This window comes from Ambystoma mexicanum, chromosome 2q (genome assembly GCF_040938575.1).
Source record: "Ambystoma mexicanum isolate Mex_15411 chromosome 2q, UKY_AmexF1_1, whole genome shotgun sequence".
NCBI classification, from domain to species: Eukaryota; Metazoa; Chordata; class Amphibia; order Caudata; family Ambystomatidae; genus Ambystoma; species Ambystoma mexicanum.
Window position 1 is genome coordinate 1,205,790,555 of NC_090924.1, and position 13,644 is coordinate 1,205,804,198.

At 42.5% G+C, this 13,644-nt stretch overlaps 1 protein-coding gene across 1 annotated transcript in view; it reads right to left on the bottom strand.

The window, feature by feature from the left end:
* AGMO (alkylglycerol monooxygenase) overlaps positions 1-13,644 on the bottom strand; it is a 1,424,437-nt gene that overhangs the window by 1,374,451 nt on the left and 36,342 nt on the right. Inside the window, exon 2 of the mRNA XM_069648601.1 lies at positions 5,948-6,075. Coding sequence (XP_069504702.1) covers positions 5,948-6,075 — 128 coding nt within the window. The remainder of the gene's footprint in view (positions 1-5,947; positions 6,076-13,644) is intronic.

A 13,644-nucleotide genomic window follows, 5' to 3' on the forward strand; every position in this document is an offset into this window, starting at 1 on the left:
AAGTTTGGATGCCTCTTCTCCTGAGAGATGGGTTTTCTGTATAAGCGACACATGAGCATCAAATTTCCACCGGTGGGAAAGTACCCCTTGCTTCTTATAGTAGAAACAAATCCTCTAACATTTCACATGATACAATTAATGATTTGACTGACCCATTGGTTGGATGTTATCTTACATGCCTAACCTCCCAAAGTATAATTGGTGCATTCATATAGTGTGCTATGAGGGAATGAGTACTAAGTGACTCATAAACAAACCTAAGCATGTTGTGTATTGGCATATGGCTGATATGTATCCACATTATAAAATAAAGTTTCCAGAAAGAAACAAGGAAGAAAACAAGGGGAGTGGACACAGATAATGTAAATAGTTGGTATGACAACTACAATTGTGGTATACACATACTAAAAATCTAATCTCTTCTAGGACCCATGATATTATGGTGCCCTGAGGTATTCGCCCTTCCAACATATCTGTATGTCCTGACCACAGGGGGATCGACAGCGGCTGATTATCAATTCCACCCGGGAAGGGTAGGCAGATGGGTGGACATGTCCCAACGGCTGTCAGTGACCCAATCCACACCTAGAACTATCTTACATGTGTTGTGTTATAACTAACATGATTTATATTCATCACCCAGGTAAAAACATTGAGGAAGACCAGTCCTTTTCAAGAGTCAGATTTAGTAGAGGGCATACTTACTCTTAAGTGGGAACTCGATTTGTCTCTGTTTTCAATGTTCCTGTCACTTGCCGTGGCTGTGTCAAGAGATTGTGATCTTGGCCTCACCAGAGTATTCCTCTGGTAGCCGTAATGCGACAATCAGCCTTCCATATATTGGGATTTCGAGAATAGTGACATCTGGGTGGACCTGATTGTTTGCGTTGAGGGTAAAGGAGGACCTGTGTCGATCTGGTCTCCATGTGAGATTTCTAGGAAACACTCATGGTCAACTGGCTTGTAAGGCAATAAAGAATCCCTGTGCAGCCCAGCTCCAGATGGAGGTTCAGGAATTGCATCCTCTTGGTCATGGTTGCCTTAAAGAAATCTTGGGATATATATCTTGTGACCATCCTGCATTATTTTGCCTCTAGACTTTATTGACATGAGTATTTGGACCACATGTGTAACACTGGTGAAAGCAGGCTATTAATGGTTTTGGTTTCCCCGTCAAGTTATCTTTTGGTCCAATTTGGTGCACTCTTTTATTTTCTAAAGGAGGAGAGAACTAAATGTGTAGCTTTGTTGGGAGACAGTTCTCCGGCCATTTCACTGGTAAGGGCCCTTGCAAGTCTCTGAAAGACCAGATTGTCTAATGTTGGAGTGCCTATTTCTAATGTTTTGTGACATTGCCCTGTAGCTCTCCTATTCTGGTCTGTATGTGGTACATGCCTGCCATTCTTTCTTCCAATATTGAAATTATTTTTTCCAAATCTTCAAGGCTTACCGTAAATTGATTGATTTAATTTTGTAAATACTTCGCCTCTTCCAGGATTTCTTGCATTCACTTCTCAATTGAGTTCAAGAAGGTGCCTTTGTTAATTGTGAAATTGAAGGAAAGGTTGTGCCCTTTTTAGGAGATTCTGGAGCACATTTCTCAGAAGTCAAATCTAAATGTGGTCCCAATCTATTACTTTCTTCAATGACTCACAAAGCTGCTGATCTTCTTAATAACCCTAGTTTGCACTCTGTTACTACCTGCTTGTCAGACACCAAAGGTCCCATTTCAGATTATTGTTTAGTCCCATTTTAGATGCAATTCTATGAATTTATTTTTCCCCAGGGAATATTTAACAGTGTAACCTTTTGTCTATATGAAGATATATTATCTATTGTACACATGCAGATGTGTATTTCGAGATTCCTTGTGAACATGACAACATGGTATTAGCTATCATATTTGCTTATGTTATTGTCCAAGGTACCTGACAAATAGTGGACAGATTATAAATGATGAGCTAGTCCATTTTGATAAAAGGAAACGGTCATATACATTGTCACAGAGCAATTATTGCAGTAGGGGATTATCGTCCTGACTATTAGCTGAGGTAGCATTACAATTTTATGAGTGAAAATTCTGGGCAGAGGCACATAACAATTTGTACAAGATTCATGAGCTGCAGGTGCATTGGTTTTATCTTCATTTCCTTTGGATCTAAATCTGATGGCAATGTGTCTTTTTTCGCTATCCCATTACATGCTGGCAGCAAACATGTTTTGGTTTTTACTCATTCTGGTTTTCAGTATACATGGACGAGGCTTCCACAAGGATTCCACAAGGGTACACAGAAATACTTACACTCTCCTCCCAAATCAGCTTCACTCCCCTGGTCTTTTTCTCATTTTGTTATGGGAAAACGGATCAATTCTTCAAGCTATCGGTACTGGTAAATCATGTTTTCCCTTTGTCTTTTTATCGTGTATATTTTTGGTAATGTTTTAACAGTGTACGCAGCATTTTACCATGCATTGCAGTGGGAATACTTCTGTATTACCCTAGGGATTGCCTAAAGGCATGCTGGCGGTCGCAAACATATTTTAATATTTTTTTACATTATTTCTAGTGTGCACATTCATGTTTCCCATGTGTGGCTACTGAACATGGCTAGTGCTGTAAAAGAGCCATATCACAAGATGTATGCTTGTTCATTGGCCATATTGTTGTTTGGCCTTCTTCCTACCTTGCCAGGCCAGGATATCCCATATAAGGTCATGAGCTTGTCTGGGAAAACTGCTTCACATTCCACATCCATGGTGCCTGAAAGTCAATGCGTGTGGCATGAGTGAATCTGATTGGACAACTGCTGGCTGTTTGAATGGTGCAGATCCTTACCATTGGTGGGCTATGACTTGTTTCCAGCTACAATCTTGGATAAGACGACTCCTGCTGCCATTTCTTCAGGTCAGCATTGGATCCAAGTATCCTATGCAGAAGAGCAGCCAACTGAAGATATGTGGACAACCCCTGAAGAGGCCCAGCATCCCTTCCTGTGTTTGTCCCAGTGAAGCCCTGCTGGACTACCTGATCTGCAAAGGACTGGAGCAATCCTTCAACCGTTGGACTAGTGGGACCAATCAGTCTCGAAGCCTTCTTGAGGATCCAACCGCCCTAAGCCTTCAGAAGGCTACATCACTAGAACAATTGCCGTTTGAGTTCATCACAGGAACTTCACAGGTTGCGAGTTTGTGGTGTAAGTCACCTTCCTGCTGAATCTCATCCTCCCAGCATCAAGGTACCTGCTCTGGAAGATCTTCAACAATGACTGGAAGTGTGCCTGCCATCACCTGTGTGCGCTGGCTGTCGCTGGAACTTGCCTTCCCCCAAGTGAAGGGTCCTGAAGAGGTCTGCATTGGTGCCTTCGGCATTTCTTTCTCGCCCATGGTTGCACTTTGCTAAACCCATAGCTCCTAGACACTTCTAGACCTAACTCCAGTGACCCCAAGTCAACCCATTTAAACCTCTGGGAAAATCGGAGTCAGAGGGGGGTGTAAACACAAAGTATTTTTACCCCCCCGTCCTCCCTAGAATAAACCTTAGAATAAACTCTGGTTATTCCATTCCAACACGTTTTGATAATCGTGTCTATTTGCAGCTGTACATGGTATATAGGATGATTATTTTGCTTGTCGTCACTGGAACATTTCATCAACACAAGAATTGCCTTCACAAGACTATTTTTCTGAGAAAAAGCTTTGTGACTCTTAGGGCAAGGCCCCACTCTGCATAGGGATTGTACTTCTAAAATTGGGTATGTTTCTTGTTGCATAGTTCCATACTACTGTATCACGAATGACCTTCCTTTTTCTTGAATACATTACTGAATGCCTTCCTAAGAACCTATGGTGACTGTTTATAATTGAGTGCTGTTAAATATTATCACCAGTTTGTTTCAATGTGTTAGATATATTTTCTGATGGAGTTACACCTAATTCTGTGGTAGCTTATTATGGTGGTAAATAGTGGTATTTATTATAGCACCTCTTGTGATAATCCCCTTTTATAATGTTGGCACTCTCCTCAGAATATATTCAGACAAATGTCCTCTTTACCCCCGGTCTTTTACAATACTAGATACTGGACTTATTACACTTAGTTTGGGTGGTAAATTTACTCTTCAGCAACTTAACAATGATGTCGAAAAATGCCTTAATGGCTGATCTGCACAGCTGTAAACATGCTAAATAAAATACTGCACACTCGCTCACTTTCTAACTATAGAGTTCACATCAGATTCTTCACTTGGAAACATTTATTATCGCACAATTGTCTGTGTGTGCAGCTCAAGTAGAATTGCCAACTGCCACAAAATGCATCAGAACACAAAGTAATAATATAAAGTGTCTTTATCGTGACAGATAAACTTACCCATTACACATGGCAACAGCTATGCATGGAACACATTTGTTAGTGGAAAAAAAAAACAATTGCAAAAGGCACATTTAAAAAAATAGAATGAAATGTAACCAGCCCTGCAACCTGACCTTGAAGTAAATGAATCGGCAGGAGTTGCTCTTTATGAACATCCAACTATAAAAAAACAACCTTGTAAATTCAGAACTGCATGCACTTTTAACATTGACTGACTATTGGACAGGCAAATCCAGCACACCCTCACTTTGAACTGTAATTACCTAGAAATTGATGAAATTCCTTGCACTGCTAACCGTGGAAAACTCTCTCACTTGGTTTGACACAAGGAATGCCACAAACCCAGCAAATGCCAGCACTGCCTCAGCCCAGCTCTCAGACACGACCTTGATTGTCAGTGGATGTCTGTCTCCCCAAGTGGCTCCTTTACGTCTCCCTGCAAGTCTGAATCACACCCTCTCCCAGTTTCTTTTTAAAGCCTCTCACTGTCACTCAAGAATAACCCTTCCCCTTGCTTAGCTCATGTCACCTCATCCATTCAGCCCAGTATTTTTCCCCTTGAAAACAACAGTTTTGCTAACTACAAATGTCACAATGGCCTTCTGTAACAATGCCCTTCTTCGCATAGTTCAGCCTAGAAAACAAACCCATGCTGCACGTTTAAAATCCTCATTGAATGAAACCACATGCAGTTCAAATTTGAATTCAGAACATGTATTTTCATGTAAACTAATTTGCACGCCATGTTAAGGATATGTGATTCAGTTTGTTAAATAGGATTCATTACGTTAGTATATGTTAATGTATATTAGTTATTAAATTTGGTGCAAATTCAGTTAAATGGAATATTATCCTGAAATTAAATAATTTTAACATGTGCTTTTTCTGTTTTGTTCCTGGAATCTGTGCATTTCCCATCTGGTGCACACACTGGCTGCATTTTCCACTTATGATGTTTGTTTTTCTACATAAACCCACTACCCCTACATATGCATGAACCCCTGTAATTCATAGACCCCAGTATTCCTATAATTTCCTAGTGTGTATTTTAGGCCTAGAATAAATATAGTATTTTTGTGCTTACGTGTCTAAATTGAATTATTACTGTGCGCTTCACTGTATGGACTCATTCTTGAGCCCCAATCCCACACTGACTCTCCAGAGAACAGCCTTGACTGCTCTCCTCTGCTACCTTGTTTGGGTGTGGCTAAGCTCCCAGAGTTACCCTGATCACTATAACTAGGGTGGACTCCTAATATCTGTCCACCAGGCCACATTCTAGAAACCCATTTCATCTTAACAGCAAGCAAGACACTCACCGAAAAAGGGGCACATGGCATCACATCAATAAATGATGCTGTATAAAATTAAAGTCCATTAGTTAGTGCACATCATTTTAGCTAGAACCAGGAGCATGATAGATTGTTTTTGGATGATATGTTCATCATGATGGATTATTATTTCTGCTACAGATGAATTATCAATAGATTTTGTTAACCTCTTACAGGGATGACCTCTCTGTATGTGATTCCATACATTCTAATAAAATATTTTTAAAATACATAAGTTACTTACTCAGGAAGTCGAGATATAACACCTGCAGAGAGGGATGTAAGCCCATCATTGATCCGAAGAGGTTTACCTTTCAAAGCCCAGCTTAGAACAAATTCAAGTATCAGCATTGTGTGAAAATATGGAGTAGCCTTTAAGAGAAAATTAATTAGATGTTATATTCATAGAAGATGCATAAACGTTCTTTTTAAAATCAATACTTGATTTTATATCTTAAATCAGTATTATGGTCATCATTCAAGTGGATACAGTTACATAGATAGAGTTACACTGTGAGGCTATTTTCAAATCAAAGATATACAACCCTGTTTTGTATATCACTGCTTTGTGCGCCTGTCAGACTTTTTACTGAAATCAGTTAAAAGCCTTTCATTAAGAATAACTAGTATATAAATTCCAATGTCATCTCAAAGTTAGTAATGGTCTGAAGTGTATATGTTGATAGCCCCAGGGATTGTTCAATGTGCAGTCCACATCTATCTATACACCTCCAATTTTGTAAGTATTATAATGCTAAATGAGAAACATCTTCTTTGAAAGTGCACCAATTAACTTCAAACAACACAGAGATGACATCATTGTTTAGTGATCAATACTGCAATTAATATCATTTTTATTGTTATTAATATTATTATCATCATCATCATCATCATCACCATCATTTTTAAATAGAATATAATAGGGTTGAAACACCAGGGTTAGAAGATGGCTGCCTTCTAGTCTGTTACATAAGCCTCAACATATCAGTGTTTAATAATCCAAGCACCTGTGCTCTGCTGGCTCGCATGATGGCACCTACAAGCACCAAAATATGCAAGGCATCACCTGACTAGACGCAGATCCAAAGGCGCAAGTGCAGCACATCTGTGGGATCTTCCATGAGCAGGCTGAAGGTGTGGGAAGCAACGGCACAAGGATCACCTGTGGTGGAAACTCATTGGAGCTTTCTCCCAATCAGATTGATTCAGACGTGCTTACCATCATGTCTAACCCAGCATCCGTTCTACATCAATTGCTTATCTGTGGATGGGCTTTTCCCTGCTTCTAATGCATCAGCTTTTCTCCACACCAGTGAGGGTCCAATCGTTGATGGCAACAGTGAGGCTACACATGTGTCACAACAAGACAATAGCAGGTGAAGCCATTTCAGAATGCAAAGTGCATTGTTGGGGACATTTGATACTGTTATGTATTTGCTGATGTGCCCTGCAAGGATCCTAGTTTCTGAGATTACCAACATTTCAGTGAATATATCATTACAAAGAGCCAGAAGAGAGTGTGATCCACCAGCTCCTGCGGTGGAAGCACACAGCAGACTAACAAAATGTAAAGTGTAAGCCTGTTCCACTGTATATTCTTACCTGATTTGCTTAAGCCCTTTTAGCAGGAAGCTAGCTCTTAACATTCTCCCTTGGCAGTGTAACTGTGGGATGGCCCGTTTGACAACTTGGGTTTGAGGTGTTGTATGATGGGTTTGGGCACACCAATGTTCACTCGTCAAATAAAGAGAAATCATAGCAAAACTATGGTGACCCCATGGATTATGTATGATACCTGCCATGTGTGTGTGCTGTATGTGCCTCCACATCCAGTAAGCCCTGCCCCTGAGTCCTGCTTAAGATCTGTACTGCTGGAGTCTGCCACTTGTGGTAGGGAAGAGCTGCAATAGCTTTAATGGCGATACTGAAGGCTGCAAAGAAAGACATCACGGTGCTGCTAAGGGCGGGTACACAACACAAGTTGAATGCTGTGTCCATGTGTTAGCAAGCAGAACTCAGCATTTATGAACTGGCTTCCTAAAAATCTTCAGACCTAGACAATGGGGAATATGCCACAATTTGAAGAGGATATCAACTCCATCCGAATGAGAGCAAGAGCGGGGTGTTAATGTAGCCCTTCTGAAAAAGGGTAAAATTAGAGTCAGCTGGCTTTTGAAAGCAAACTGCTGTTATAATCTGGACCATTTACTAGGTAGGTTAGGAGATCTTATACCCCATCCACCTGAGGCCCGGCCAGCAGAAGTTAGATAGGGCAACCAAACGGAAGGTAATCTGAAAACATATGCTCTTTGAATGTGATGTACTGCAGTCATATCATTCACAGGACTGGAATGCAATATAGTCCATGTTGGAGATAGAACCCTTATATCCTGGTTAATTGCAAGTGCAGGCTCAGTGGTGTTACCAAACATAAAGGATCCGCAGAAGCATACATTGCTCAATATCCTGCAGTCCTTATCAATCAAGGTTATGGCCTTTAATTGGAAATTCTCAGTGTATCTCAGACATCACCTAGTTGTCTGGAGTTACACATGTAATGGGCCTGGAACACATTGCAGTTAGTGGTTATCCACTGACTTGCTGCAGAAGGCCTATGATCTGGGAACCGGCACACAGATTAATCAGTGTGGGGCTGCACAGTAGCAAGTAAGACATTGAAAGGTGTGATGTGTGAAAGAAAAAGGCCTTTCACAGATTTTATAATGTGCTGGGAAAACAGAAGCATTAGAAATATGTGATGGAACCGAGCAATTGTAGTGTACATCCTATTGAGGCTTCTATCATTACAGAGAAGTGATATTCAGCTTTTCCAAATGTGTGGTCCTTGCAGGTTGCAGGAATTAACTGAACCCAAACATCCTGCAAGTTTAGTTCCATAGCAGACAATGCGAGGTCTAGCCTGTGAAGTTTGGATTGTGGGTACCAAACATCTCTGCAGATGCTCTGACCCTTAGGGTTATATGCCTGACTGGACCTATACATGAATTTTAAATGGTTATAAATGAATCCTTTTCAGTTAAAGGCTGGTTTCCTTATTGCTGATGGAAACATTCCTCCCCCTTCCGACTAACTTCCTTAGTTCCATTTTGTGCTGCTCTTCTGCCATGTAATACTCATGGATAAGCCTAGTTATTTTGCTCTTGACTGATTTTGTTGCAGGTTAAATGGAGTGGTCTAAATTAAGCCATTTTACATATCAGTGTCCTTGGAACGATGCAATGATAGCTTGGTTAGATAGGTAATTCTGCTGACACTGAGCTACATTTAAGAATATGCCTGTTCTAACTATTCATACCTTCCATTCTCTCCCTTCTAATTCCTTTTTGAATTCAATCAACAAATCGAATCCAATATAGTTATATGTAAACATGCATATACAAATTCTACAAATACAAAAAGAGTGCCAAATGTAAACATAATATAGGATTTACAAGTACTGTGTGACAGCTAGCCATTAGAAATTGCGTACAGACGTTCATGTATATATAACCAGATATTTAGACATACAAAAATAGATCACTGATGATCAAACTTTTCTATATAGATTCCTCATAGAGATTATCAACTCGCTCTGTTTGAACATAATTTGGGCCTTCCTGCATGAGAGTTCCACACAGAATATTTAGATGATGTTTTTTTTATGTTATGTTGACTTATACCATGCACTGTACCACCCAAGGGCAGCCTGCAGGTGCTCACGTGGCTCTGCAAGCAAAAAGTGCTGGGTCTGTTAGTGGGTATAGGATAGGATGATAGGATAGGTTCACAACCTTGAGGAACTGGTGTCTGTGGGCATTGTCTTGCATGTGGCAACTGGTTCGAGAGGCCTGGCATGTTGTAACCTCGGAGGTGTGCTAGTGTTTGTTTTGGGTGTGTTGGTCGTATGATGTTGGGGTGGGGTTTGCAGTCATGCGCACTGGTTAGTTGTATCCATAAGGGGTCCAGATCTGCAGATGATTGCTAAGTGTCTGATTGTATTGTGTTGGTGTGCATTTGTGTAGTGTTGATGGATTAATAGAATATGTGCAAGGGTGTTCCTTCCAATGTTGATTCCAGAGTCTCAGAGTGGTGTGCCTATGTGTAATGTGGCTAGCCTTAGTTGTGTATAGTGATGTTGGTTATGTTGGAGGAACAGGACAGGGGGAAGTAGGTTTAAGCATTTCCATCCTCCCTAACCCCTGTTCATCATACTCTACAGTGTCTATCTATTTTTGGTATCATCCACCAAGCACCAAGCATGTCCATTGTTGGCAACTGATTGAAAAGCATTTGCATATTTTCTCTTTTTTTATTGGGATGGAGAAAATAATCATTGCACTTAAGTTTGGACTAATCTCCGGGTAAGACTGCATATATTCAACAGCCAAAGAAGTTTTCATCAAATAACCATGATCGATCTGGTAATCTAGAAATCTTAATTTTTTATTAATAATTGTACACATAGTAATGAAGTTTACTTCAGGTTAAATTGCACTGATACATGGACCAGTATTTTGGTACCACCATAAAACAACTGAAAGTTAAAGCAATTTATGTCAGATCCTAAATCAAAAAGTAAGGCTTATTTTATGTCCAAACCTAAAGGACTATAAGTCATGCGTTTACGATAACGTGCCAGTGTTGCAGAATGAATGACTACATTTTTATTAGATATTCTTCTTTTTCAGCATTGACTTTCTAGTTTGTCACCCAGGCTCTCCCCTCAAAGGCCCAAAATTCAGTTCCATAAAAAATCACTGGAATAACGTTAGCGGCTACTAGCTTGGAGACAGATTGTTATTTATGTTGACCATTGGACTGTCCAATTATCACATCTGGGACTGTGGCTATTATTTGTACTATTTAACATCAGTGGGCCAGCTTAGTCCGCCTCTAAGTTGTTTCTCCACAGGCCGATTTCATCAAAGCCCATTTGTCTGGGCTGCATGTCAGTGCTGCAGGGAAACATATTTGCCTTTCCTTGCCCCCTTCCCTCTCATTTCCAATGCAGGGGACATCCCTGCGACCCCAGTTTCCTCCTTGTGTGTTTCCCCCCCAGGACCAGTGGTCTTTTCTGACACCCCTGCCCCACTCTCACATACACTGGATTGGCATACAAACACACACATACACATACACCTAGCCCTCCCAAAACCCCCACCTTAACTCACATTCACCTGCCTCATAGATGCCCTCTTCCTTATTGTGCAGAGTGCAGTGAGCGCATGCGCAGTGACTCGACAGGCTGACATTCAATAAAAGTGTCCTGCCAGGTGAAGTGGGAGAATGGAAAACCAGGCTCCCGTCCTTCACCTCTCGCGCTTGGCCTAGAGGGTCACGACCCAAACACCCGCCACGAGAAGAGTTTGCCCATTTACCAGACGACCAGGTACCCTGGTACAGGAACATACGGATGTGTCCATCTGCTTGCCCAGCAGCCCGCACTGGCCATGCCGACACCTGCGGCACGGATCAACTAGACTAAAATCTACACGTCGTTAGAGATGCCATGACGACCTAGACAACGGGAAGCACATCTGTACAAATATACACACTGGACATTCCCACACCAACCTACACGAAGAATATACTCACTGCTATGACGTAGGCGACAGGCATATTCACGGACGTGCATCTTTATTATTTTCATATAGGCTTTCAGAATGCAGAAACGCAAGACGCGTCATGAACTTTTATTAGCTTGCTCACGCGTCTCTTTGAAACCAGGTACAACGATGAGAAATATAATAAAGACAATACCGATTATGGAATTATATGCTCCTATAACCTAAAGCACCTGTGCACCAAACGAACAACTTATGCACCGGGCCAAAGTAGGCCTCAAACAAGAGCTCCCGTGGACATCAACAAGACAAAAGTCAGTTGCTGATCCTACAGAATGAGCTTGGCAAAGCAACCAGCCAAGGTCGCAATGTTGCAAACCCACGTTCCAAGAGCAAATCATCAAAGGCACGATGTTGCAATCTCGCACTCCGCGCACCAACGTTAAAGTCACACCGACAAATTAAACCAGACGCACAGTAGAAAAACAATATTAATTGTGCAGAATTATGCCTCTTTCACGGTCCCTCCCCACGTGATCAAGCCGAACCTGACGAGATGCCAAACCCTGGAGAACAGAGGCGTCTGGATCCCTCGCTATGAGACACTGGCAGATACACTTGAAAGGCTCAATGGACATCTGCAACAGTGGGAACGGTACCCCGTCTAGCTATGAATAAGTCCTCACATTGTCTGCATGTACCCATAGTGAAACATTGTTGCAACTTACAGGTACACCGAGAGCTGGGAACGACGGTGGTCCCAGGCTGGGAAGCTCACGGGTGCACCAATCAGAACTTGGGGCTCTTATCACTGACGCCAGCACATTTAGCCAATCCTCAGGAGCCTTCATGTAACAATTTTCATGTATCTTATTGTAGGGACAACCCAGATATACCACCTGACTACACCTTATCCACTAATATCTTTCTCTATATGTGTGCTATACTAACCCTACCACTCGAACATCCAATTAAGAGTGGCGATAGGTTTTTTGTTAACTTTCTGAAGTGACGCAAGTAGCGCGTCATAATACAGTAAAAAGGGCCTGCGAGCCCCACAATTGTGTGTGTGTCAGGACGAACGCGTGCGCTCCTTGACCCATCCCTGCCGTTTTGTCTAATAAACAGCAGAGTCACCTTGCTCCTTGTGTGCGTCTCATACTCTATCTCATCTTATCTGGGATACACACGGGAGGAGTTGGGGCCTCCCTGCCTGGAGGTCTGCGGACGGCCCGGCCGACCCCGGCAGAATTTCCCCCCGACAAGTTGGAGGCACTGCTGAGATCTGTTTAAGATCGACTTTTATTTTTACTTTTTCCAGGCACTCCCGTTGCGAGGAGGCCCGGCGGCGCGGCCCCCTCTGCCGTTGCCCCCTTCTGAGGACTACAGGACCATCGCGGAGCTGCGAGAAGACCGGACAGCGCAATCCGGATATTGGCCCTCGGGAGCCGGTTGAGAAGTATCCCGCCCGCGGTTGGCGAGTGTCCAGACGTGGTCCAGACGAGGGGAGGTGGCGAGCCGCTTGGAGGGGTGCACGCAGTCGAGCGGCCCTGCATCGAGAGAACTTGGTGAGCATGGCACACACAACGAGCAATGCGAAATTGTGAGGGAGGGGGGAGGAATTAAATAAGGGAGGAGGGAGGTGTTGCACAGGTGCGCGGCGAAGGGTTGACAATATAGTGTTGGCAATGGAATGAAAGGGAGTGAAAAGAGTGCGAGAGCAGTGACGTGAAAGAGGGGGGCGGAGCACGAAAACATCACGTGTGGTCGCTCGTAGACACTGATTGGCCTAAATCGCGACTAACGTGTAGGGGTGGGCGTGTGTGGTTTCCTACGATTTGGCATTTATTGATCAATGAGTAGATGAGGTTCCCTATTGTTCGAGCAAGAAACTCGATAGGTAGATGAGGTTTCCTATTGATCGAGCAAGAACTCGATAGGTAGATGAGGTTTCCTATTGTTCGAGCAAGAAACTCGATAGGTAGATGACGTTTCCCTGTAGGGGGTAGCTAGTTGCATAGTTGCCAAATACGGAAGATAGTTGGCTGGTTAAGCCCTCCTGTTGAGGGGCGTATCACACGCGAGGCGACGCAGCGTGTGCAGTCCAATTATATTATTGATGAGATTACCTTGTTCCAGGAGAGACAGGAAGACAGCTGTAGGGTTAGCGGGGATAAATTGCAAGTGTATTTTGAAACTAATAATGAGACTGTACTAGTAGCGTAGAGACATCGGTGACGTCACCAGTAGGGATTTTATAGGATATCACGAGCACAAGGAACATTGAGTTTTGAAGGCGGTGGGGAAGAGAAAAATGATGAGGGAGCGGATAAGAAGATAAACAATAAACGAGTGGATTGGAAGAGGAGAAGGGGAG